Genomic DNA, 26,219 nt, shown 5'->3' on the forward strand with positions numbered 1-26,219 from the left:
AATTTGGCTGAGAACTATTAATTTTCCTTTCATCAAGGTAATAATTATAATTGGATTTTGATGTGGCACAGCAAACTGACAAACACTATTGAAATGTCTATCGAAAAATTACACTACGTGTTAAAATATGGTGAATTACGGAAAATACACAACTCCATCTGTTGAAATAATAATCCTCTATAAAGAATGTATGGTAATTTATTGTCATTTACCACCTCGCTCCTTTGTCAAATTTTATGCATTTTATTTAACACAGATTACCACAGATGGAGCTACTTTAACCTTGGCTAAACAAAATTTTCATATTTTTTTTTCCGAAGTTACTTATGAAGGTGTTATTTTCTGTGTAAAGGTTAATAATAGGCCGATCCACTAATATAACTACAACATTCAAATGTACAGTTTTGACAAACAGATTGCGTGTCGTAATATTTTACATCTTGAATTCACAAAATTAATCATATCTTTTGATAGAGTGAATCGATTTCGATGAAACAAAAACTAAGTAATACCCCAAGTTACGTAGAATGTTTGTATATAAGCATTTTCTGCATTGAATTCGTAGATTTTACGTGAATCCCGAACGAACAAACAGATAAACAGATAAACAGACAAACAGACAAACAGACAAACAGACAAAAATGACAAAAATGATGGAAATGGGTTCTGTTAGTTATCCTTTAACATGCTGGCTATTTTTTTTGTCAATTTCTTCAATGTACAAAAATTACTTTTCTACAGATTTATTATATGTATAGACAAGTTACGTAGAATGTTTGTATATAAGCATTTTCTGCATTGAATTCGTAGATTTTACGTGAATCCCGAACGAACAAACAGATAAACAGATAAACAGACAAACAGACAAACAGACAAACAGACAAAAATGACAAAAATGATGGAAATGGGTTCTGTTAGTTATCCTTTAACATGCTGGCTATTTTTTTTGTCAATTTCTTCAATGTACAAAAATTACTTTTCTACAGATTTATTATATGTATAGATAAAGTACTTCAAAGGACAATATTTCGATTTTCTCGTTTTTCAAATATCGGGTTAAAAAAAAACAATCAGCCTGAAAATAGTATTGAATTACTTTACAGAGTACCTTAACATCGTTTATTTTATTTCCTTCAAGAAATAAATCGTAGTTTTCCATGAAAGAATACCTATAACAAAGTTTCGTCATCTGTAAAACAATAGCAATTTCAAGAATATAACTTAATAAAACATTTCTTGAAACCGTATGTTTTCCCTAAACATTTCAAAACTGCAAAGCTAAGTTACGTTAAGTACAACAATCAGTTATAATCGAGGTAGCACTTTTAGTTGTAGTTACAGCTTTTAATAATATTCAACAATACGCATCGATAAGACTTCGCACAAACATCAAACTACTGCTTTTAACTTTCTTGTACTTGCGATGTTTTCTTTACCATCTACTTCTGAAATATGAACGCATACCTATTGTTTTGTGGGTTTGGTTACCTGTTTTCTGATATCATCATATTCTGTTTTCTGATTCCTTTCTTTTTTCATATCAATTATCTGTAGGAGACCTGTGGAACCTGGGCCTCCCAGTTCGTTTTAATTTAAATTATTTTTTTTTTGCAATAAAGGCTTATAAGAATTCGACATTCAAAATTGCCGATTGACTGGTGACGTTGATTGGGCCCCAAGCTCATGATACTCTACAAGTATTTATATTTCTATTATAATGTTGGTTTTTTAAAGGCTCCAAAACTCCAAATTATCTCTTAATAAGCATAGGCTACATTTTATCCAGATACGGGCATTAGACCACGGCATGTGAGTGAAACCGCGGGAAAACAGCTAGTGAACCCTATTTGACAACACATGTTAACATATTCAGATACTATAATCCAAACCTACGTCAACTATTAACTATTTAGACGCAGTTACAGACAATTCAAACTATTACTCATTAGGATTACAGACTTTACTGTAACTGAATACAACTGCGTACAGTATGACCAATTAGCAATTTAGTACAACGTCAATCAGAGATTTTGTGTGAAGTTATATCACATAAGTGCAAGTTACGATTCATAACCGATGCATCGGGGCACGTCATTGCTAGTACAAACGTAGGTTACTACAATGTAGTGAAGTCATATTTTATATAATAAGCAACTGTTTAGTGATTTTGTGTCGTCCTTATTCTTGATGTAATGATAAACTCACGCGGGATTGTTTATTATAAATAGAACGATTGTCCAGTGATTATTTTCAATAATATGTATGAAGAAGATTTTTCGTAGCAACCATTAAGTAAAGCGCAATAAAATGTATTAAGCATGTAGTGCCCTAAATTTGCCCCGGCAGTGCAAGCATACAAAAAATCTATACATAGCAATTTTTGTTTGTTTGTACAGGCTAAACTGTATCACTGGAAAATTGCTGATGTAATAAATAGAAACTTGAACTATTTTTTTAACCAGATACATGAAGTAAGTAGTATGTTTTAGTCGCGGGTGAAACCGCGGGCATCGCCTAGTGTTGTCTAAACATAATATATTTATGTAAAAAGCAGAAGGGGTCCTAGGTATACGTTATACTGGGTACTTCCCCAGACTATAAAATAAAAGTATGTATGTCACGTTTGAGTAACTAGGAATTACCTACCTATAGAATTTTAATCGTTTCCACTTATCTTAATAACTATTATCAAATAAAATATCCTTATGTCATATAAATCAAGTCAATGGTAATAATGACGTGCACAAATAAACCTATGACTGTTCGCCCTCTTAGCTAATGATGTGATCATCTTATGACGACCATTACCCCAAACTGCTTTTCCCTATAAAAATATTGATAAAATTATTTATATATGACAATGGCTCTCTATTGACCAAAAATGAAAAATAGTAAAGGAAAAGAAAATGCGGTGATTTTTAAACCAATAAAATATCTATTGATGTAACATGAACATATATTCAAGTCAAATAAATTCGCATTTATTGACAGTTAGCCTCGAAGAAGAATTTATTTGAATTAAATATCAATCATAAAAAAGATTTCAGATACGCAAAACTAAGTTTAGATAATTATTTTACAATACCGTCAGATACCCTACATTAAAAAGCTCCTAAATGACCCACAAATGTGTGAGCGGAAGCAATAATACAGGCAATTAGCGAATCAATAGTAGCCAATTAGATTATTGCAGGTTAATGCTATTTATGCTGCACGTCGACATAGTACTCGCCGCTATGTGAGAATATACATGTGACTACAGTCCATGTGACTCGCGGCTACAAATGCGTAGTTCAAACGCCGTACCAAATTATAAACTCTGTTTTATTGCATTACGTTCGTTTGTTTTTCCCGTATAAATACGTATATGAACAGTTCATTCAATCAATCCAGTTTACATCATTGATAGTAGTGCACTTTGAATTTATTAAAGTTCAGTGTCGAAGGAAATAAGATGTGAGTGTCTATATTCGATATTTTAATTTAAACTAAGTGTTAATTTATTGAGTGAAATGAAAACTTATTGGACGTTATTTTTCTGCTGCTATTTATAAACGTTGTTGTGATTTTGTTCGTCTTGCTCTTTTAGAATGACAATTAATTTAATCGGATCATTATTTGCATCTCACTGTTTAGTAAGCATTCAATTGTTTTATTGCTCATTATAATATTTATCGCGACGTGCAAATACTGCAGTCTAGATGCAACAATGTTTTAGTTAGGTTAGCAAATGTATGTTTCATTATTCAGATTAAATAAGTCAAAAAGGTTGCGTGTGTTCTGCCAAAGATTACAGGAGTATAGAAAAAATATTGACTGTGGTATGTAGGATGATTAAAATAAATAAAAGTGTTCAGTGTAGTCACAAAATAGAATACCAGTTCCTCAATATTGAAACCTGTCACATAGGTTTCAATCTTGCGGCCTAGATTTTCTATGAGCGAAGAAAATCCTTATCGGCGACCTTGTCGTATAGTAATAAATTCATGATAATGCAAATTTACGTGTACGCCTACACGGTGTTTGTGCATGTGTGAGTTACGAGTAGTTGCACCGTAACATCGATTTACGTATTGCCATGTCTTTTATTGTACCCTGGTACTTTCTGCCTTAGCACTACCTTTTTGAAGTAGAAGTTTTAGGACTCAAAACTTTTTTGTCTTGCTGTGAAAACATGTAGAGTTTGTAAACATTACGTTCGTTTTTTTTTTGCGTGGATTGGAACTACTGTTGGCGCAGTTGACGGCCTTTATATGTATGTAGAAAATTAAGGTTATTGCGACTTTGCTTAAAAGTGTTTAAAGCCTTGATAAATAGCGGGACACACATTGCTTTTAGCGTTTGATTTTGTCGCAGTTTTCGTTAAGGATTTGATTTTGTCAACAAAATGTACAATGGTGATATTTTTACATAGTTTCACCGTTTGATACACGATGTCACAAGATAATGCCTTGATCACATGTATTGTAGTCGGTGCAAATGTAATTATGCCAACTTTATTGTAACTAGTTTTCGCTGACATTGTGACTCACCTATCAACTTTTGAGATAATTACCTCATTGAACATTTTATTCTAACTTAAATACGGATGGCAACTGCAGTGAATAAATTATGTAAAATCTCTTTGATGGACTACATTTATGTTCTTACTTGACTAGTAGATATATACCTAACATATGTAGAAAATAGTAATAAATATACGTAATCAGGCTTTGTCCTTCCGTGAATACTAATGGAAAATGTATTTATCATCTGTGAACTCGCGTCGTGTGAACGAAGCTTTATGTTCAGATTTATAGACAGTGTCTGGAGTACAATGTCAAGTTCTTTTAGGAAGACTTGATAAATGTGCTTTTTACCTATTGGCACAGGTGTAGCAAACGAATACTTTTAAAGGTCTAGCCAACTTAGTGAAGTCTACCTCACAAAAAGAAGCGCAGGTATATATGAATATTCAATGCAATTAAAAGAGTATCCTAGTGCAATGAAATAATACCTATCAAACATAAAAGTCAATAAAAGTATGTTCTTGACGAACTTGACAAGCTACAATGAAAGCTCTTAAAGAAAAGTGTAAACCTTTCCTGAAACCTTGCTAAGCAAAACCAGTTTCCTAATTAATTATGGTTAGGAACTAGGTATACCCAATACATTAACAGAATCTCTATACCTAATGCCACAAGAAAATCTAAATACCCACACAATTTCAAGAAACATCCCACAAACACAACACAAAAAAAATCCCGCTATACATTACAAAAAAATACATAAAGCGAACATACATAAAAGTAAAGCGAGGTTTTCTCATTCTCAGATTGTTACCGGCGTGGGCGATACATAACTTTAACTTCCGAAGCACACGCTCTGAAATATTTATTCCTGAAACGTAAAGATCGGGTGGGGGGAGTGGGAGGGGGCGGTTTATCCCGCGGTTTCCTTCCCGCCGTGTTTTACTTCGAGAATGGGAAGTCGCCGCCGCCGGGTCGATATTCACAAAGATTATGTTGTGTTTCGTTATGTTGGATTTGAAGTTTTTGTTGCCATTAGGATGTTTGTAGGGTACATCTAGTCTAACTAGTGGATAGCAATTTGCCTCTCGTTGCAATTAATTGAATCGTTTTTTATATTACAGGAACGCTCTTTCAATTTAGCTTTTAATAAGGGCTGAATATGTTATACTGTCTGTTGGCTTTTGAAAGCAATCAATCATTTTTAAATCACAGAATAAATCCTTTTTATCAAAAAGAACCTGTTTTTCCTGCAAACGAAGTATTTTCAAAGTTTTTACGTAACGCAATTCCTGCACGCAAAATGCTTACAGTAAATGATTAAACACAGCAGCTCAGCATTCGTTACAATTCAGGTTACAAACATAGCCAGTGTTTCAACCTACTTGCGTATCTCGTACCACAATCATCTCGCTCCTACTCTATGTCAGTTCCCCGACCTCCAATGGGGGGCTCCCCCACCGTTCGATTGTCTGCGGAGCTGCCCGCCGGTGCCATCTGATGTGCCGAGAGCACTCCAGATCTGCATAGATCGTTGCCTTCGTTTTTTCCCTATCGAAAAATCAATACTCACAGTTTCATAAAGTCGGAGACACTCCTTGATTTCATTACAGGTTAATTCTTGCGAGTTTTGAAGACTTTGTTTTTTTTTCGTCCATTTTTGTTTGGGATATTTTTTTTATAATTTATTTATTACTGGCTTAAGAGAAGCTACCTTAGTAGCAACTAAACATATTTTCAGGAAACTATCTACAAACTGTTATCTACAATAGTACAACAATAAGACAAAACCATGGTACTCGTACAATAGTATATGTAGGTCACCGATCCGTAGGCTGCAAACGACTACGTACATAATGTGAAGTGCCTCATCCCAAATCCATACCGAGCTTTCCGCCGCTACCACCCTCAAGGGGAAAGAGCCTCAAACACCATGCAATAAAGCCTTCGGATCCAGCAAAACAAATACAACGAACATTCCAATGCTAGATATCACTCGCCCCGCCCACACAGTTGGCATTACGATTGTGAGCGTTCCCATTGGTCGCCGCGAAGCCTTCTCCATTTCGAATTGGTTATTTTTTTTCTACAATTGAAATTGGAATTGTCCATTTGTTCTGTACGAGTGCGGTGCGCATGCGTTTCGGGGAGGCGTCTACGTCACGTAGACGTAGATACGTTTCGAGGGCTACGAATGTTTTATTGGATTCCACTCTCTGTTCCCATTCGCATTTCAGATTCAGATGTGGATTTGTTCTCGAATTGCGTTCAGTGCGCAGTCGTGATCATTCGTATAGATGTTTAGAAGTTATATGGCTTTGTTTTATTTAGGTGTTCGGTTTTTGTGATCTAGTATTTTACATAAGATAAAGGAAGTCGACTAGGACTTAGTTTAGTTATGTGATCAAATTAAGATACTCGAGTTCTTATGAAACTTAGGATTGAAATAGTGAAACCAAATGTCCTTATTCGAAGATTTATTAAGATAAGGGAAGTTACATTAACAGACTGACAAATTAAAAGTTCAAAGAGATATGTGAAAGCTCAGTGCCAATACTATGCACAAAAAGTACGACATACTTCTAGCATCACATGAATATCATTGTTCCCTAACCGAACATCGATGAACCGATTTAAAACCGCGTGAAGCCACTAAAAGCATTCCGTGAGAATTTCATCAAAACACGACAGCGTCGTATGCAATAATGCGTCCGCAACTCCGTCCGTACTTCTAGGGACCCTGAAACGGTACTGTGACACCTTAGTACTAGGTTTTACAGTTCAGAATGTGACGGCATGGTGCAGCGACAAGTGTAACACGCCGTTGGCATCCGCAGCTAGGTCTGTCCGGAACAATTTCATTTGCGACTGGGCGAGGATAGCGCTGTAATTACAACAACAATCGATAGAGGCGCCACCGTCTGCCGCACGTTTAATCTCGCCAGAATCAAAGGACCGTCGCCTCACACCCACCCTCGCACCCAACACAAACGTACGACATCACATACCTCGCTCCTATCCACCAGCACGACATTCATTGCGCGCTTCCTTACGCCACAGATTCCAACCGCTCAAACTAAACAGCAATGTTTGCTGTGACACAGGTAGAAATTGTTCGAAACTTGCTCCGTAGTACATACTTTGTCTCCAAGCCTATATCTGCAAAGGTATGTTTAGATGTCCCCGGACCAGATAGTTGCATTTCCAGTCTGCTATACATAACTATTTCTGGAGTTTTATTAAAGCATAACATTGTAGCTATTTGACACAGACGCACACCTGCATAGCTGGCTACTGTTTTTGCTGTGTCGTCTCGGATGCGTCTTGATTAGTAATGCATTACTGCGACCTGTTCTAGTGGCGCCAATATGATTTAAGTCTTTACAAATACTTGTCTTCATTAGTTTTTTATCCAATTGAATTATAGAGATGGATCAGGATTTATTTTAAAATATCTGTTCATTATAGCCAACGGAAAGAGTTTTTTGTAAATGTTTTACTAGGTACTCTTTAGTTTATTTGGGTTTATGCGAAATACTACCACATACATTTTTGGCTCAACTCGTAGATATAAATCATTGTACTGTTTATAACAACAGCTCCAAATTATAATTAAAGTATCGATTAAAACGGCATCGATACGGCGAACTCTATCGAATTAAACGTGCATGGATGCGTGTAGTACTTAAATATCGATTGTCAATAATTTGTATGCGCGCAGCATCGGCTGCGGTGTTCAGACTTAGCTCATTGTTTTGCTAAAATTATGGCTTGCACCGGTATTTGTAGCTAAACAGCATTTACTACCATATTTCGTGCCCTATTAATCTAGTCTACATTTTCTTTAAGATTGTGATAATAACAAGGGTCTGGGAGGATAATTTTGAGGACCTATTTGGGTCTTCGTTATACTATGGTCTTCAGTTCTTACTCATACAGTTAAATACTTGTAAAGGACGAAGTTGATATTTTTCACGTTTATGATAGAGCTGACAGTCGTAACATTACCTTATTGACTTACAATGAATAGGCTCTCATATTCATTATTCTACTTCTCATGAGAAGTTACATCTTTGAAAAATCTTCACCAACATAAAATACAGTATTTCAATTCAAGCACAACAAAAACGACTTAAATATATTGTTATAAATTCTATCGTATTTGTTTGCCACGTATGCAGTAGGTGGCGGTATGTACCAGCTCCGCCGAGTTGGAACACTGCAACACATATAAAGCAGCCTCCACGAAGCGCTAGCACTCGAAATCCTACAGATTTAGTACGTAACTCCGCGAAATCCGAGACTACGGATAAATTATATTTTATTATACTTTATGCTGAGCTTAAATGTTAGTAGAAACAATTTCTAGGGTTTAAAGGTATGGCTTGTTCAATGAATGGGTTAGTTTCTAGATTCTCTATTTAAAACCTTTTAAGTGTTTACTTATATTAAGCAACCAAAACTCAAAATCAAAATCAAAGCTATCATGGGAATTCCCATGATAGCTTTGCTTCCTTAATGGCAAACATCGGGAATACAAATATTCTGTTGTACCTAATTACAAAACTTAAGGTCAGATTTCTGAATTTTGTGTTCAGTGTACTATCTTAATAATTTGCTTGCATTTTAACCCCACTCTGAAGTGGATAGGACCACCGCGTAACCACAGGAATCCTTGATTAATGGTCTGCTAATCAGTGTTGTACTAACGCGGAACTGAATGACCGTCGGAGCTTTTGAAGGGTCATTCAATTGAAATGTCCCGTTTGCATCACATCACCAGCTAATGTAACACGTGTTTAGGGTCATTAAAATCATTAATCAACAAGCGATGCTATTCCCATCCATATCCTAAATATAATCTGGCGGAATTTCATCCGTATCAACAAACAAGGAAGCATATTTCTACACGAGTAACCAAGTTCAGATATTGATACCTAACCGACTGTAAATAGATTGTTAATGAAATGAGGTCAAGGGCTACCGAACTCGCGAATCGATACTAAAGTTGTGTAATCGATTCGATTACAACATGAGTGGTTTTCCGCCTACCGAGGTACGGTGGCGAGTAAGTTGGAAGTTCCTACGTTACGTCCTAGAGGCTACGCTACTTATAGAATAGGAAGCGAGTGTAGGTAATGGCGCAAAATAGTGACGCAGTATTATTGCAGGGGGCGGTGGAGACCCCACACCCCGGCCGCGGCAGCTCGGGGTCCCACCCCAGAGCGACTGAAACGTCCACGAGAAAAATAAGATCCGTACTCCGTCCCGCTTATTCTTGGGAAAAAAGCTTTTTGTGTATTTTTTAGATATTCTTTAGGTTGATAGGTAGCTTCGTCTCTGTGTGAGTCAGTAAATAATGCTGTATGTACGAATGTCCGCTCTATGTGTTGCGAAATGATGTCGAGCACAGACATTTTTTCTTCATCTCTTTCAGACGTTTTGTAGGGAAATAAGATTATTATTTGTAAGGACCTTTCTTGACGTCAGAGTCGCTTGTTTATTTTTTGAAGCGGTAGGTATCCACGTTATAGTTATTTCGATGTTAGGTAACATTTCAATGGAATTAGATTTAAATTAAACCGGCACTAAAGTAGGAAAGAAAACTTTATCCGAATAGTTTAAAATCACGTTTTCCCCTGATCTTATCATATGAAGTAAAATATTGTATACTAGCCTGGTATTATTTCATAGGGGTTTCTGTAGCAAATATAGCCTGAAATTCTAAAAACCATAAGCTTCTGCTCCCTTGTAACCCGATAGCATTGCCTTACCTAACTTGTACCTATAACTGGCCTAAAGGAATCCATAACACTGGTGGTGGCTTCGAACTCATGCAATACCATCCCACCTACCTGTTGATAGTACTGCTTATGGTGTACTGTTTTACCTGTATTTCTATGAAATTATGATTGTTTGAATGCATTTAGTTAAGTTTAGTTTACCTATGAATACTAATTCATCGTAAAATCAGCAGTGTTCCTTTCGCCAGGTATCGTCAAGTTAATACTGAGCTTCCAAAATATTCCATAAGAGAAGAGGATAATATTTCCTCAGTTATAAAAACATTGTATACCATAATAAAACAATTTAAATCTTAAAAATATTTCATTAGGATACAGACACATTGGTGGCAATACCTACCGTTAAAATCTAACTTTTATAAAAAATATAATAAAACAGAGAAAAAAGAGAATAAAACAGCTCTCAGAGAAAATCTTTAAGTTCCTATCTAACGATTTCTTTACTTAAAATAAATTCCTGCTCCACTAAAAATAACTTAACCCTTAGGTACTTCGCCGCTGCCCGGTGGTCGCAAAAACAACATCGTACAACAAAAACCCTTTGGACAAACAAAATTGACCTTACAGTAACAACTTTATAATTTCAAAGTACTTGAAGTACTGTGATCGCAAACAGCGCCATCTGTACAAAGTTAGTGAAACTTTGTGTGAAGAGCCTTCGCCCTAAATGCCCGTGGTTTCGTTCCGTGGTTGATTCCTCCATGCAAGTACTTAAACATTTTCTGGCGAGAACGGTAGATGGTACTTATACGAAAAATATGGCAGGTTTTGAAAAATAAATAAGACACTACTTGTTCAAGCAAAAAAGATTGGTACAAGAGGACCTTATACATAGATGATCGTATGGGTACATCAAGATATTTCAGTTTTCAGTCCTATTAAATTTTTATTTCAGCCACAGATTTTTCAATCCTATTCGAAATCATTTAAGATAATTATCTAAACCTTACCTTAACTAATTTAGTACTACCTACTTATATTATTTGGACTATTGTTGATGATTCTTGTTTGCTTTTTAAGCAATTTGAATTCGACTTAAAAATTATAGGTACACTTGTTCATAAGTTAATTCACTGAAGAGATTCGAACATTATATTTTTACTAGCTATTATCAAGTGCAATTAGTATCAGTAATAAATAAAGATAAAATGGTTTTCTCAAAAGTTTACATGATCTAACAATACGCGGAAAACACACTTTAAATATGTACCTACAGATGTCATCGTATATTAATCTCACTCGTATATTACGCGTAATTGTCACTGTAAGTACCTATTTCCGCGATTCGATCTAATAAACGCCATGTACTTCATTATCTTAATAACAATACATACTATAGTGATATATAGAACACGTAATAAATAGTGATCATTTGTACATAAGTGACTAATTTAGAGTCAGCTAGGTTATCAATGAACAAATCATTCAATGCACAATTTATATTAATAAAGCTATGCTGAAGGGAAATAATGCGCATTGATTCTTAAATAATATACCTATTTTATAGAATACAGACTTTAAAAAAATTATATAATTTCTAAGCCTACGACAACTTGTCTTTTTATGACCTTAGTCATAACCTGCCTTAAGACCCAAAACATTATACCGTCAATAAGAGACGATTTGAACCGTCGCGATGACTAAACGAACTATATACACCTCTCCTTCTTACGTACCAGTAAATGCATATAAAAAAGAGACAAGAAATAATTTAGGACAATTCGTGGGGCATTGCACTCACTGACTGGTTGTGAGAGGACGAAAGTACGAATTTTTTTCAATAATAAGAGAAAGATTGCGCACTGTGCGGGCACGCATTGCAATGCGTTTAGTGTTCGGCTAATGTACGGGTCAATTGGCTGACGAAGTTATGAAAAAAAGCTATCATTAACATCATTTGAATATTATACAGATAATGACATAATACCCCTTACAATTTGTAGATAGATGTCACAACAATAAAACCAACACGAGATATAAAAAATCACACTTAATTATGTTATCCGATTAAACAAAATGTCCTGAAACTTTCTTTTAATAGAAACCTTTGAGTAGGTACACATTCTTGCCTTGATGGAGCTCTTATATCTAACGTACTTTTCTTTTAATGGAACATTAGAATATTGTGTTTTCTAACATTAATATAATCTTTAAGCGTATTTCATACAATTTATAAGGTGCTCAACGATACCACAGTACTTAACGATTCATTATCACTTAACAAATAAGTACCTTATCAAAACAAGTTGAATAAAAATGTTGAGTAAGGTCAGGAGTCTCCCGTGACCATGATGATAATCTATTAACAAAGTGACGCAATGGGCATTCAAATATTTTTCCAAACTTTCACTTGGCCGTTGCGTCACGGGCTTAAAACAGGTGAGACCAGTAAGGTCGATGATCTGGAGACATCCAAGAAGGTTACGGATATTATCAGGCTTGCTGCGACACCTTCAGGGTTCCGTATGGGAATATCATTCTTCTTGTACTCTAACAATAAAGTACCAAATCTCTTTTAGTTAGGTTCATGTTCATAGGAAAGGAAACGTAAGGCCCTATCAAACCACCTAACACAGTTAGAGTCTAATATTCTTATCCTAGATTACTTTTCACAAATCCAATTGTCATGTTATTTTAAATCTAACTTTGCTCCTTGAAAATCATGTTCGGAACCCTAATGTAAGTGATAAAGATAGCTTCCAAAATATCGTGTTGTACTTTAATAGCTAATAAATAAATATTTATTCAGTCGTTTTACCAAAGAAAGTGATTTTACAAGCTACGCCCACAACTAGTTTTATTTCTAGTTTGTGTTTGACAAACGTATGTCCCAACATTCACACATTACTGGATGAGAACCATTTGTCAGCAGTATCAATATGTAGGTACAGCGCGAGAGAAAAATCAATTACATCTAATAGATGAATTATGTATGTACACCAATTTTCAGTTTTGATTTTAAAATTAAATAAAGTAGATATCATAATGGGGTCTTATCGCCAAGAGCTCTTCCAGACTATCAGTAGATGAGACACGGGAAAAAATAGGATGTGATATATGTACCTATAGACTCGACATAGCATATACTAGACTTTTACTATAAACATCCTGGTTTTTATTAATTCGGGATTCGGGACCTATGTTTTACCTCAAATGCCTTCGACTTTAAGAGATTTCATAGATTCTAAGTAGTTACGTGATGGAGGTCTGATTTCTTCGAGCTCTTACGGCTTCATTTTTGGACATTTTATCGATGTAATAATTACCAAAACATTCGGTTTGTGATTATTTCTTAACATTTTAAACACACTTGTTTTGTTTTTAATTCAAGTCAATTATCGGAAAGTGAATAAATATTTGAAATAATCTCTCGTTATTTGGAACGAGTTCAGTACGTAGCTTGTACAATAAAGTTCCCTTAATATGAGCCCTTTTTCCTGCTCTTACACGTTCGGCGGTTGAACCCATTCGGGGTGACATTGCTGGTGACTACATTGTCGACAGTTTTGATACTTGGAAGTAACTCTTCTGGAGAGTTTGTTGCGCCATTTCTTCTTCCCAGCGTTCTTTCTTTTTTTTCTTCTTCTTTTTACCTATGGGAAGTGAAGGAGGGTTGGCGCTCTGGAGGCAGTCTTTTGTAAATTTCTGAAAGTGCTGTTTAGCAGCCAGTATTTAATAAATTTTGATTTTGACTTGCAAGCTAGCTTACTACTACTGTAAGTAGATGAAATTATTTCAATCCACTCCATCATACAAGGTAAAAAAAATGAACAGAAGGTATATTGCCGCGTTAAATAAGCACGTTACCTACTGTAAAATAAATTAAACTAAACATAGATACAATACTGTGTAATTCTTATTCACGTTTAATTTTCACTATTTGCTGAAAATTCACATTTTGGAAACATTAATTAAAGATGGCGTAGTATTTTCAGTTCCACTCAAAAATGTTGAGTAATTGTCTGATTCTGTAGAAATGAAATAGGCAAAAAGTGATGTTCTGGTAAACTAGCATACGTTTATTAAAAAAACATATAAATCTTCGTTTTAAACATGAACAATGATCAAGAAGCTTGGTTCCACACGATGTTCAGTGCACTTGCATTATGGCGTATGGACGCACTGATGCACCAACTTGAATTTTTTTCGCGAGTTTTAACTTTGCCCTTGAAATACGAGTTTAGATTACGGCGTGCATATTTTTTTGGTTTAATGCATACTTACTTTATTATTACTTCAGTTCAGTACATGTATGTTAATGGGAATTCGGGTAACCTGTTTTAATATTTGGAATAAAACCAAGGCATTAACGATGTTTATTTTGTTGGTTAAGAACTACCTATTGTCATACGTAATAATGGGTATATACAATTAACTTTTAAGTTTCATGTAACAATTATCAATGACATGTTGGGTGCCACATTTAAATTGAAAATCTCCGAAGTTCTAGTAACTTGATAGATTAAGGGATTGTTTTTTTACTTCTTATAAAATATATCTTAATTGTCTTATCTTCTCGTCTGATTAGGTATTATGGCTTCCAAATATAGCTCAAAAATTCTAAACTCTCTGTCTAGACGGCTATTTTAACCAGATTAAACAGGACCAGCTACAAAATAACTATTAGCAAAAACAGAGCCTAAAACTAATACGCAGTAATAGTGACACAATAAACCAAATAACTGTAACTACGTCATCTAACGTTATGCGTGCCGTGGACAATATAAATCACATTATGCCAGGTCAGGAATCCTAACTCAATTGAGTAGATACCGTCGACGCAAACGCTTTATTTAAAAAATACAAAACCGATGTGCAGACGCAGGGCAATGCACTTTTTCGAGACGTTGCGATGCAACGACTGCACTCGTGCACCGAATGTCAATTCTTTCCGCCGTCAAATTTGAAAAAACCTTTACAGTAATAAACATAACTAAACTACCTGAAACTGAAATATAAACTATAAAATCTTTTATAACGATCCCGTGTTTAAAATCTCGCAAAAGCTCTTAAAAAGTTAAGATTCTCATTTATTAACTCAGTTGTATAATTTATATATTTAGTTAATAGCATTATTTAAATCCTGAAATAAAATAACGTTAGGTAAAACTGTAGGTATATTCATTATGCTTATTGTAATACGTATGTGTATTTATTTTTTACCAACTGCAAACAGAGCAATAGAAATGCAATTGCAAAAAAAACGCCAGAGATTACTACACTTTTAATAGGAATAGATTTCAATCAGTCGTGGTTAAGTCAAGAAATACGTAGAATATCGCATTCTGGACGAATGCCACTTTAAGTCGCCCTTATACTCCTCACATACCTAAACCTGATCCCTGTTTAACTATTGTTTTATTTTTTACTTTTCAAGTTTTCATAATTACGTCATCCTCATTCAAACTCTACAAACAATCAATGGCAATCTCTCTAGTTTTCATAAAGCATAACTTATGACCTTTCTATTTCACAATGTCTTATGGGAATAGTAAAAATAGAATAAATAACAAATGATCTGAGCATTTGCGCAACGGACTTTCCTCTTCCCGGGGCTAGAACAAAGTTGTATAAATACAGCTCAGATGAAGGTCACCGATTGAAAAAAAAACTTATCACAAAAGACTTTGACAAAAACACAGACGTAATGATCCCATACTGATAACGCTGGCCTATTTTGGTAAGCTTAGTATGAAATCGTTACATTGTTACAAAATTACTCTAAGAGGAAAACGTTGCCATTTAAGACTTTAAGAAATAGGAGATAATATCTATAGACGACAATCTTCTATGCAATGTAACTACTTCCTGTATGAGTTTACAATAACATTGAATTTTGGCTTTTTGCAGATTCAAAATGAATGATCCAGAGCTGTACAATGTAGCGAACTCGTTACAAAAGAAGGGTGCTATCCAATGTCTTAATGAATATGCGAAGAAGATCAATTGGAAGAATATTGGGGATAGCGTGATAGACCTGGGTTGCGGTGACGGCAGCATGACCGTTATTCTGAAAAAATACATGCCGAGAAACTACAAGAAATTAGTAGCTTGTGATATAAGTGAAAAAGCTGTGAAATATGCAAGCGAACATCACAGCGATGAAGTGACCATGTTTCGAGTACTTGACATCCAGGGGGATCTACCAACAGAAATGTATTCAGCATTCAATCATGTGTTTTCTTTTTATGCACTGCACTGGATACGAAATCAGGAGTAAGTTGTTAGATGTTAGGAAAATAGTAAGAATACAATAAATCAATCTTTATCTTTATTTACTCATGCTACTATCACTATAAATAAACTTGGACGTAAGCGTCAGATACTGACCTACACTACAGCGATTTTAGATGCACCCAAAGACTAGCTTTCGCAAAATGTTCTTCGGAGAAAGATTGACAAGATTTACAATAAAAAAAAATCTAACATCATTAATTTTTTCAGGAAAGCTTTTAGAAACATTTACAATCTTCTAGAAGATGGCGGTGACTGTCTCCTCATGTTCTTAGGCTACACGCCAGTCTACAGCGTCTATAATGCTCTAGCTCAATACTCCAAGTGGAAGTCCTGGCTGAAAGACGTCAATACCTTCATATCACCTTATCACGACATGCAGGTACTGTATATTTACTTCTAATAAATTAACTACATGCTAAAAACTAACTACATAATATTACGGTATTTCTGGTAGTGTTAATTTTTTCATGGTCAAGGTCTATTTAGGTTGTGTTTTTTAAGTACTCGATATGGATCAATGTTTTCTAATATTATTTGTTTATTTATTATCACATAGTTACTTTGCCATTACTAATAACTTAACCTAATTCGACATATCTGCTTGTATAGGGCCAAAAAAATATGCTGTTTAAGCATTCTTCTATTTGTAATTATCTGTTTTATTAGGTATCATATTGGCATAAAGCCGGCCCTGAAGCAGTTCAGTAGCTTTCGTTGTTACCTAAAATTCTACCTCAAAGGTTTCTGGTTTTGAGAAAACTCTGACACTAGGGCTTGTTATAAATCTGCAACTCAGCTATGAAGAACATATTATTATACCTATATGCTGAAACTACCAGTCAGTACTTACCTAGATAATACTTAGATAACACGTGATCATTCATGAGTTGTAAACACTAATATCTTAAAATCTAATCTTGATCTATTCTCTCACATTGTTGCAAACAGGAAAAAGAGATAACTATCTAATATTTACAAATACTACGACTAAATGAAATCTGACATTACAAATATAAGAATTAGGTATTTATTTTTAATACCCAGAAGATTTTCACCATAGATTTAAATATTCTAAAATCTTTTTATAAAATACGTTATTAATTTGAAAACTATTTCTTTTTTGTATTCTCAGGAACCCGAAAAGAAAGTAACACAGATGATGGAAGAAATAGGATTTAGGAATATCGATGTGAAATGTAAAGATATGCTATTTGTATTTGACAGCGTGGAAGCTATGAAAAGTAAGCTTGATTGATCGTTTTTACCCCGAAGTTTTTATCAAGTACTTATTGTATTTCTAAAACATGCAAGCTGGTGAATTTTCACTTATTTTCACGTTACTAACATTTCCTCAATTTAATTGGTTGTTATACTTGTACATTCAATACGCATCGTTAAACTCCAAAAATATACATCATATCTAGTATATGCGATAGCGTGATATACATCGATCATAATCTAAGTTGTTTATGCTCCCAATGATATCATATCAAAAACTACATTTGTTTCCAAAATTGCAAGTCAAAAATTATAACAATATCCTTTTTCAGATACCGTAAAGGCAATAGAACCGTTTGACATGCCAAAAGATGTGTACGAAGAATTCATGCAAGATTACTACGCGGTGGCGCAAGAATTAGGCGTCGTTGAAATAAACAACAATAATGTTGGCGAACCTACGATAAACTGCAACTACTGTCTATTAGTCGTCTGTGCAAGCAAATGATCCATTAACGGCGAATTTCTATAACTAAACTATCCATCGTTTCGACATTGGCTACTTATGAATTATGTCTCAATCTCTAACCGCAAGACAATGGATGGTTTGATTATAGAAATACCCAGAATGTCAACGATTCTTCTAAATCACCCTTTGCCGAAAGAAGGAATATTGTTTGCGGACTTTCGAACGACAAAAAGGGTATTGCCATATTGAAATTATGCGGATATCTCCGCCTTAGATCTGATTATTCTAAACCGCCTATATTTTATACTTTCCTGAATTAGGTTAATATATTATTAAATTATACAGATTATGATGTTATACATTGTGAACTGTCGGTGTGTTAGGTTGTAGTTACATCTAAGAAATCAAAAATGTCGATAGAGTACTAATATTACTAGCAAATCAATCAAATCAAATCAAAAATCGTTTATTCAAACTTGGCTGCAAGACAGCACTTTTTGAACGTCAGGAATTAACAATAGACAGCCCCCAAAACGCCCACCCTTCACCACTTCCTATGTGTTTTTGCTGGGAAGAAGAAGTGGCGCAACAAACTCCCCAGCAACACATGTCTGTCTGTAGGTTAGAAGAACCTTAAACAATGTTTGAGCAACTATTGTATTCAATACAATATTGTTTCATAACATATTTCAGGAATCAAAAGATCTAACGATCTTCTTGAAAACTTGGTTAACATACAATTAACAATATTCTAGGGACACATCATCAAAACAACGAGCAAACCCAAATTAAATAAACCGTTAACATTATCAAAGTAAATCTGAACCGATTGTTATCATTGATATTTTTTGTGAAATGTTATTGTACTGTTCCGAACTCAATAGAAGATCAATCAGACCGCTGATAGCAGTATATAGAACGCATATGTTTTGATTTAAACCGATGTCACAAAATGTATTATCCTCATTTATTTATTTTTCAACATATAAATTACATTTTTAAATATTAAATAAAAAGCATTTAAAAATATAAAAAATAGGCTGCCACCGATATCGGGCACAGGGTCCAAGGTACCGGTGGTTAGGGTCCCAGAGACAGAAACCTCCTCACAATACGCGCCATATCAAGGAGTGCTGCCTTCTGAATCAATCCCACACACAAAATTATCACAAAATTATTGATATTTATAATTAAATTTGTACCCTACATTAGGATTAAATAAGAAGGCTAATGGTATTTTAGAATATTTTTTTACTACTAAGTTTTAATTATTTCCAAGCTATCGTTACGTGTGTTTGTGATAGATAAATCTATCTTACACTGGACCGACTGCAGAAATTATTAAATAATTAGGTTTCAACTAGACCTCTATACAGAATTTTTCTTATCACAAAACAAATATTTATTATGGATAAAAAAAAAATAGTGTTTCCAACATTGCGAACGTCACAGAAAATGTCATTTGGCGGATGCTCAAGAAAAATAATCTCCGTTGTAACCAACGGAGATTATTTTTCTTGCCTAATACCTGCCTAATATCTTGGAATAATACCTGCCCTGAAGACTGTAATCAGGGCAGGTATTATTCCCATAAAATGACTATTTTATGTAATTTATTGTGCTGTATCTAATCACTGTAAATTGTATTACATCTGAGTATTCTTCTCTGTTACAGAATACAAATTGAAATATTATTTAATTACTATTTTATATTTTCTTCTCCGTGCGTCATAAGATACACGTCATACATTTTTTTCTGCATAGCGGTCAGTGGATCTGTACTTACTAGCTTTTAAGTTTTACTGGTTATGATATAATTTACTGTTAAGACTTTTACATTGTTATTTTCACGATTAATAAATACTTTTTCTGAAAAAAAAAACAATAATTTTATTGACATAGGATTCCTGTGGGTTGTCTTATCATAACTTCTCAAACTGGGATTTGCACTTACCTACCTACTGTACCTACTTGCCGATGATGCAGTTATTTCACACACTAACCTATTTTCCTAAATCGAAATAATGCAAATAATGTTACTGATTGATCGATATGACACAGCACAGTTAGATAAGAGAAGTTGTTTTTCTATATTTTTCGAAAATAAACCAAATTGACGGCTTATCACGCACATTTTTAAACTAATATAATAAAGAGGATACATTTTTGGTTGTTTGTTTGTAAAGGCTACGACACTACTGAACCGATTTGAAAAAATATTTCACTGTTGGGAAGCTACACTATCCTCGAGTAACATCACTACATATGTAGTGTAAAGCAAAGTCGCTTTTTCTGTCCCTATATCCCTTTATCCCTAAGTCCCTTTGTACGCATAAATCTTCAAAACTACGCAACCGATTTTCATGCAGTTTTTTTTAATAGATAGAGGATTAAAGGGGAAGGTTTATAAGTAAAATAACATACATTAAATAGTGGGGAAATATTGTTATCCCGTGCCAAGCCGAGGCGGGTCGCAAGTACTCTATATTTTACCCAACTGTAGGAAGAATGCCCCCGAGACACGGGTGAAACCGCAGGAAAACATCATATCAAAGCTGGTCTTTGATAAATAGTACAGGAAAATATGCCTAATATTCTGGTAAGAAAACAAGGCCTCTTTAAACCCTGCTACTCCTAAACTCTTAGTCAGACAGTTTTAGTGATAAGCAAATCTAAAATTAAGATACAATCTTCATCATTGTAACTAATTCTGCAATAGAATGCTAATTAATGAATCGTTGCTATTTATCAAATGTGAACTCAATTTTCTGTTGTTGAGGTAAAAACAATTGACAAAGATGGCCTATTTATTGCCCATGATTAGGCAAAGCTTTTCATAAAGCATAAGATATGAGGATTTTTACACTTGCCCTTCCTAGCTTGCTTTCAACTTTTTATTAATATGGCTTATGCATCCTTCCTTGACAATTAGTTACTGACGTTCATAACTACACAGAAGGAAAAAGCATAATAATCTGAGGTTTTTGAAACAGACTCCTAAAACGTAATTAATACCTACCTGTGAATCAGCCATCAAAAGAATTAGAAAACTGAATAAGGATAACCATTTAGGTACTGCACGTTTTAGGTGGGCACACAGCTTTCGAAATACTTTACATTTCATGATCCTCAAAACCTATTTTTTGCCACTGCGGCTCCAAGATGTTTTTTTTTTCAAAATAGTTACACCGCGTTGCTCTATCACAATTAAAAGATGATGACCAAATATACTGTCACAGACAGTGACGTCAGTGACGTCCAAAACTACAGTTTACAGAAGGAAAAAGCATAACGATTTGGCGTTTTGGAAAAACTTCCTTAAACGACATTAATACCTTCCTGTGAATCCGCACACCAAAATAATTAGAAAACTGAACTAATAAGGATAACCATTTACTGTACGTTTTAGGTAGGCACAAAGCTTTCTAAAAACTTTACATTTCATGATCCTCAAAACCTATTTTATGCTACTGCGGCTAGTAGATGTTTTTTTTTTTAATAGTTACACCGCGTTGCTCTATCACAATTAAAAGATGATGACCACTGTCACTTGAAATCCACTAATCCTGACCTACCTTAATATCGCCCATTATCATCTCATGGACTTTAAAATAAGGGTGGAAATAAGCATCCTACATTGCCTGTATCCAACAAAATTAACATGACGTCTGCCAAATCCGCAGCCACTATGAATGTTTTAGTAAGCTGCGATCGTGGAACGTATAAATGCTCAGTGCCGCGCTCCCGACGCGACTGTCCGCCGAAACCGCGCTTCACTCACCACGCGCACGCGCACCCGAAAATAAATAACAAAAATCATTAACTAAACAAATCAATATCACGAAATTCGAACATCTGTAACTAAAAAATATTTCCTTTAAAATGAATAACGCGGTCTTGTATGAGAAAAGCAATAGCTTGCAGAAGAGAGATGCTATCATGTGTCTAGAAGAATACGCTTCGAAAATTAAGTGGAAGAAGAGTAACAATAATATTCTTGACATAGGCTGTGGGGATGGAAGCGTGACTAATATGCTGAAGAAATATATCCCTACTGATTACAAGTTGCTGGGCTGTGATATCAGCGAGAAGATGGTGAACTTCGCGAATGATCATCATTGTAATGAACAGACTTCTTTCACCGTGCTCGATATTGAGGGAGACCTGCCTGAAGGTATGAAGGGAAACTTCGACCACGTTTTCTCGTTCTACGCTCTGCATTGGGTTAATAACCAAGAGTGAGTATTATTTTATTATTTCTAATACAGTAATATTACTTAAATCCAAGCTCAGGAAAACCATTTTTAAATGTTTTTCAATTTCTAATTTTTATTGTATTATTTCAGTATTTTTGAATGTACTTACTTAGTACCTAGAAGCTAACACTCTCTCACTCAATAATATATTATGATCGAGTATGTCATCTAATCATATGTGTTACTAATGTAGTTACCTACATAGCACGCCAAAAAGATCTCCAAATCTGACACCGGCAGAAACATAAACCCGAGGTGAAGGTCCTAAAATGAAGGGTTAATCTATAGGAAATATACTGAATGTTCTGGAACATTATAGCCTTCAATAATCTAAACTAACTACTGATACTGAAACCTAACTTATTTTTGTAAGCTGACCACTAATGCGCCTCTCTTCATTTAATTAGGTGGATTAGAGTCAAATATCATTTAAGATTCAACATAACAACATTTTGTGCAAAGGCGATTAGTTCCATATGTATGATGAATACAATATAGGTTCATACATGTAACTTATCTGTTATGCCTGCTTCGGTAACACCGAACCAAATTGGTTGTAATACATATCTAGGCTGTTGGTCGGAATTTCTTTCTGGTTTTGTTCACAGCTATGCCCATAGCTATGGCTTGTGAGCAATAGAGCATAGCTTACTTCGGCTATTTCTTATGTACTTACGTACATCATTATCTTCTCTAATCCCCCAATAACATGTCTCATGTCTTGTCTCATCCTTTAGCACCTGTTAAAAATAATGAAGCAATAATATAAACAACGCTATTTTTCGACTATGTTTATCGGAACATCCGAATTGTTCATAAAGTTCCGGTTGAGCTATGACTCTAACTAATATTTTCAATAGACCTTTGATTAATTTGAAACAATGGGCTATCGGATTCGAGTGCATAAAATTCGGCATTGAACACATTACACTGGCAGACGTAATGCCATATTTAACCTTTACGGCTCTAAAATTAAATTTGATTCTACTCATAAGCGACCTATAAAATGACCGAATTAGTCCTTTGTTACCAAGCACGTGTTTAACGTAACAAGTGCTATGTAGTTCCTATACGTAGTTCATTTGTAACTATTCGAAAGCTCTTTCGAGAAGCTTCGAGTATTTTTCGTAAGGAACATTCTAGTTGCTTAAGTTTTTCAAGCTATGGATACATGATGGTTCTATGGGTCTATAACAAATGCATATGGACAAAATACTTCTTCCCTAGAGAAGTTTCATGACCTGACGCTAAATCTTAACGAAATGTAACGCCTGAAGCTTAAGAGTTAGCAATTGGTACCATATCTGGCACGTCCACCATCCCAAAATGGAATAAGTTCTTAACGTTGATTGATACCGTCTGTTAAGCAGTTCAATTTCTTTCTTATTTCCTTATTGTATTGAGTAAATAAAGACTCATTTTACCACCTAGTGACTGTTATTACAAACTGGAACCAGCAATACGCAGCTAAGCAACCTATTGCTTATCCTTACCTCATGGTAGCAACATTCTAAGTAACAACTTCACCTCTTTCAGACGAGCATTCAACAACATATACAACCTTCTAAGCGAGGATGGGGAGTGCTTCACGATATTTGTAGCCTGGGCACCTGTGTTTGACGTGTACCGGGTGCTCGCGCGCAACAACAAGTGGAGTCAATGGGTGCATGATGTCGACAGATACATATCGCCCTACCACGACTCTTTGGTAAGCATTCTACGCAGGCGCTACTGAAATCTTAAAACATGATCAGGAATGGCAAACTCAGGCCTTAAATAGCTAATAGTAAAAGATTCTTTGATTTTTTTTTGGTTAAATTATTCAATTATTACAGCTATTTGGACTGTCATTTGTTTTTGGTGATTCCCTTTCCCCATAGTCTGACGTAGCACTGAGTAAAATACATATTTTCCATTACTCATTTACCATGTTTAATAATTAATTTAAATATTTCAGGAGCCGGAAAAAGACTTAAAGGCAATGATAGACAAAATTGGATTCGTTGACGTCGATGTGGAATGTAAAGAATTGGTATTCGTGTACGACAACATACATATCTTGCGAAGTGAGTCATACTTTTTAACCCTTTTTGGCATACCTACACTTTATTTATCCTTTCATTCGTGAATCTCTAAATTACCATATTTATTTATTTATTTTATTGGCCATATAATTGTTGTGAGTAAATACAATGATTTTTATGGTTAACATTCCCCTTTGTAACTTGATCGTCATCTGCCTAGCTTATTCCCAACTATGTTGGGGTGGACCTCCAGTCTAACCGGTTGCAGCTGAGTGCCAGCGTTTTATAAGGAGCGACTGCCTATCTGACCTCCTCGACCCGCGGGGTACTCAATACCCCTACATAAAACTGGTTGTCAGACTTACAGGCTTCTCCCGTAACGACTGCCAAAGATGTTCAATGACAGCCTGGGCCTACAGTTTATCGTGCTTCTGCTCTCCTTTGAACTTGATGACTACAAATTAAAACAATACCATTTATATTACAGAAGCACTAACAGCTATCAACCCTTTCAAAATTCCCAAGGAAAAATACGATGACTTCATGGAAGATTATATGGATATACTGAAAGAACTACAAATTTTAGACAAGTACAACAATAATTATGAAAAGAGCGTTGAATTCAATTACCGTTTGCTCGTAGTGTATGCTCGGAAGCCTGACTCGCAGGATAAAATGTTAGAAGCCCTAAATGGACAAACGTAGATTGAACATTTTATATTTTTAGTTATGGTAAAGCACGGTGTAAAACAGTTATTAGTAGTTATGGATGAATTTATAGAGTATCTCGTCAGGTTTAGTTTTCGGCCTGGTATGAAATGTTGTTTTTTAAGTAAGCTATTTTGGTAATGTAAACAATATTTAAAGGCAGGAAAATCATGTGTGTGTGAGCAAAAATATATGCTTAATTTAAGCATCTACCTATACCGAGTCCAGAGAATTCTAATGATAACAGATACATTTTTTGAAATAAGTTCCGAATGTTTTGAATAATATTAGTTACGATTTTATGAACATAGAAAACTTTTCTCTTTATAATAAAAAATATCAATTATAACTACATGTATAACGTACTAGGGATCATTTGCTTGCAGTGCAGTTACAAAATGACATTCCACTTAAAGATGTATTAATTCATTAAATAAGTATACGAAAGATGTGCATATTTTTGTGTAATGAGTTTTAGATAAGTACTTATTTATTAATTTATATAGTTTACCTAAGTAAATTGACTCTAAAGGTAAGCTAGGTCTCGGTATGTAAACTAGCTGGGTCTGGAAAATAAACGAAGTACAATCTAACAATGCTTAAAAGTTAATATTTTCCTTCAAACACATAACTATAAAATGTATGTAATTCTGCAGGAGAATGCACATGTAGTTTCATGAAAATTTTATTAAAAGTCTTTGTCGAAAAATATTTTTAGTATTTAAATAGATAGGATTAGGTACAAATTATTTAATTTAGGTAAATTAAAAAAATATTTTTGATTTAATATTGTTATTAGAGTATTTTATTTGACTACACATTTGTACCTTTTAATAAATATTATTAGATTACAAAAAATAAAGAAATTATTAAGAATAATCTGCTTTCATTAAGTCCTAATGGCGGGTAGACATAATTACACAAAATAATCCAAACTTTTTGTTACACTTGGGAAAAAACAAATTATGACAACTGTCAAAAGTACAATAATAGTG

The 26,219-nt window shown here is 34.6% G+C and overlaps 1 protein-coding gene across 1 annotated transcript; it reads left to right on the plus strand.

Moving 5' to 3' along the window:
- The first annotated feature begins 3,258 nt into the window (after positions 1-3,258).
- Positions 3,259-26,041, plus strand: LOC110370758 (uncharacterized). The gene is made up of 9 exons (XM_064037555.1): positions 3,259-3,456; positions 16,163-16,528; positions 16,757-16,928; positions 17,682-17,790; positions 18,100-18,272; positions 22,107-22,474; positions 24,029-24,200; positions 24,450-24,558; positions 25,004-26,041. Exons 2-9 carry the CDS (start codon positions 16,170-16,172, stop codon positions 25,219-25,221), a joined length of 1,680 nt encoding a protein of 559 aa, XP_063893625.1. The 5' UTR covers positions 3,259-3,456; positions 16,163-16,169; the 3' UTR covers positions 25,222-26,041.
- Positions 26,042-26,219: the final 178 nt, after the last annotated feature.

The sequence above is a fragment of the Helicoverpa armigera genome, chromosome 13, assembly GCF_030705265.1.
Source record: "Helicoverpa armigera isolate CAAS_96S chromosome 13, ASM3070526v1, whole genome shotgun sequence".
Classification (NCBI taxonomy): Eukaryota; Metazoa; Arthropoda; class Insecta; order Lepidoptera; family Noctuidae; genus Helicoverpa; species Helicoverpa armigera.

Bases quoted from the DNA above. Each gene is read 5' to 3' on its own strand.
- LOC110370758 (XM_064037555.1), top strand. From the start codon at position 16,170: ATGAATGATCCAGAGCTGTACAATGTAGCGAACTCGTTACAAAAGAAG. The intron at 16,929-17,681 runs GTACTGTATATT...TTGTATTCTCAG, and splicing joins CACCTTATCACGACATGCAG to GAACCCGAAAAGAAAGTAAC. The intron at 17,791-18,099 runs GTAAGCTTGATT...ATCCTTTTTCAG, and splicing joins CAGCGTGGAAGCTATGAAAA to ATACCGTAAAGGCAATAGAA.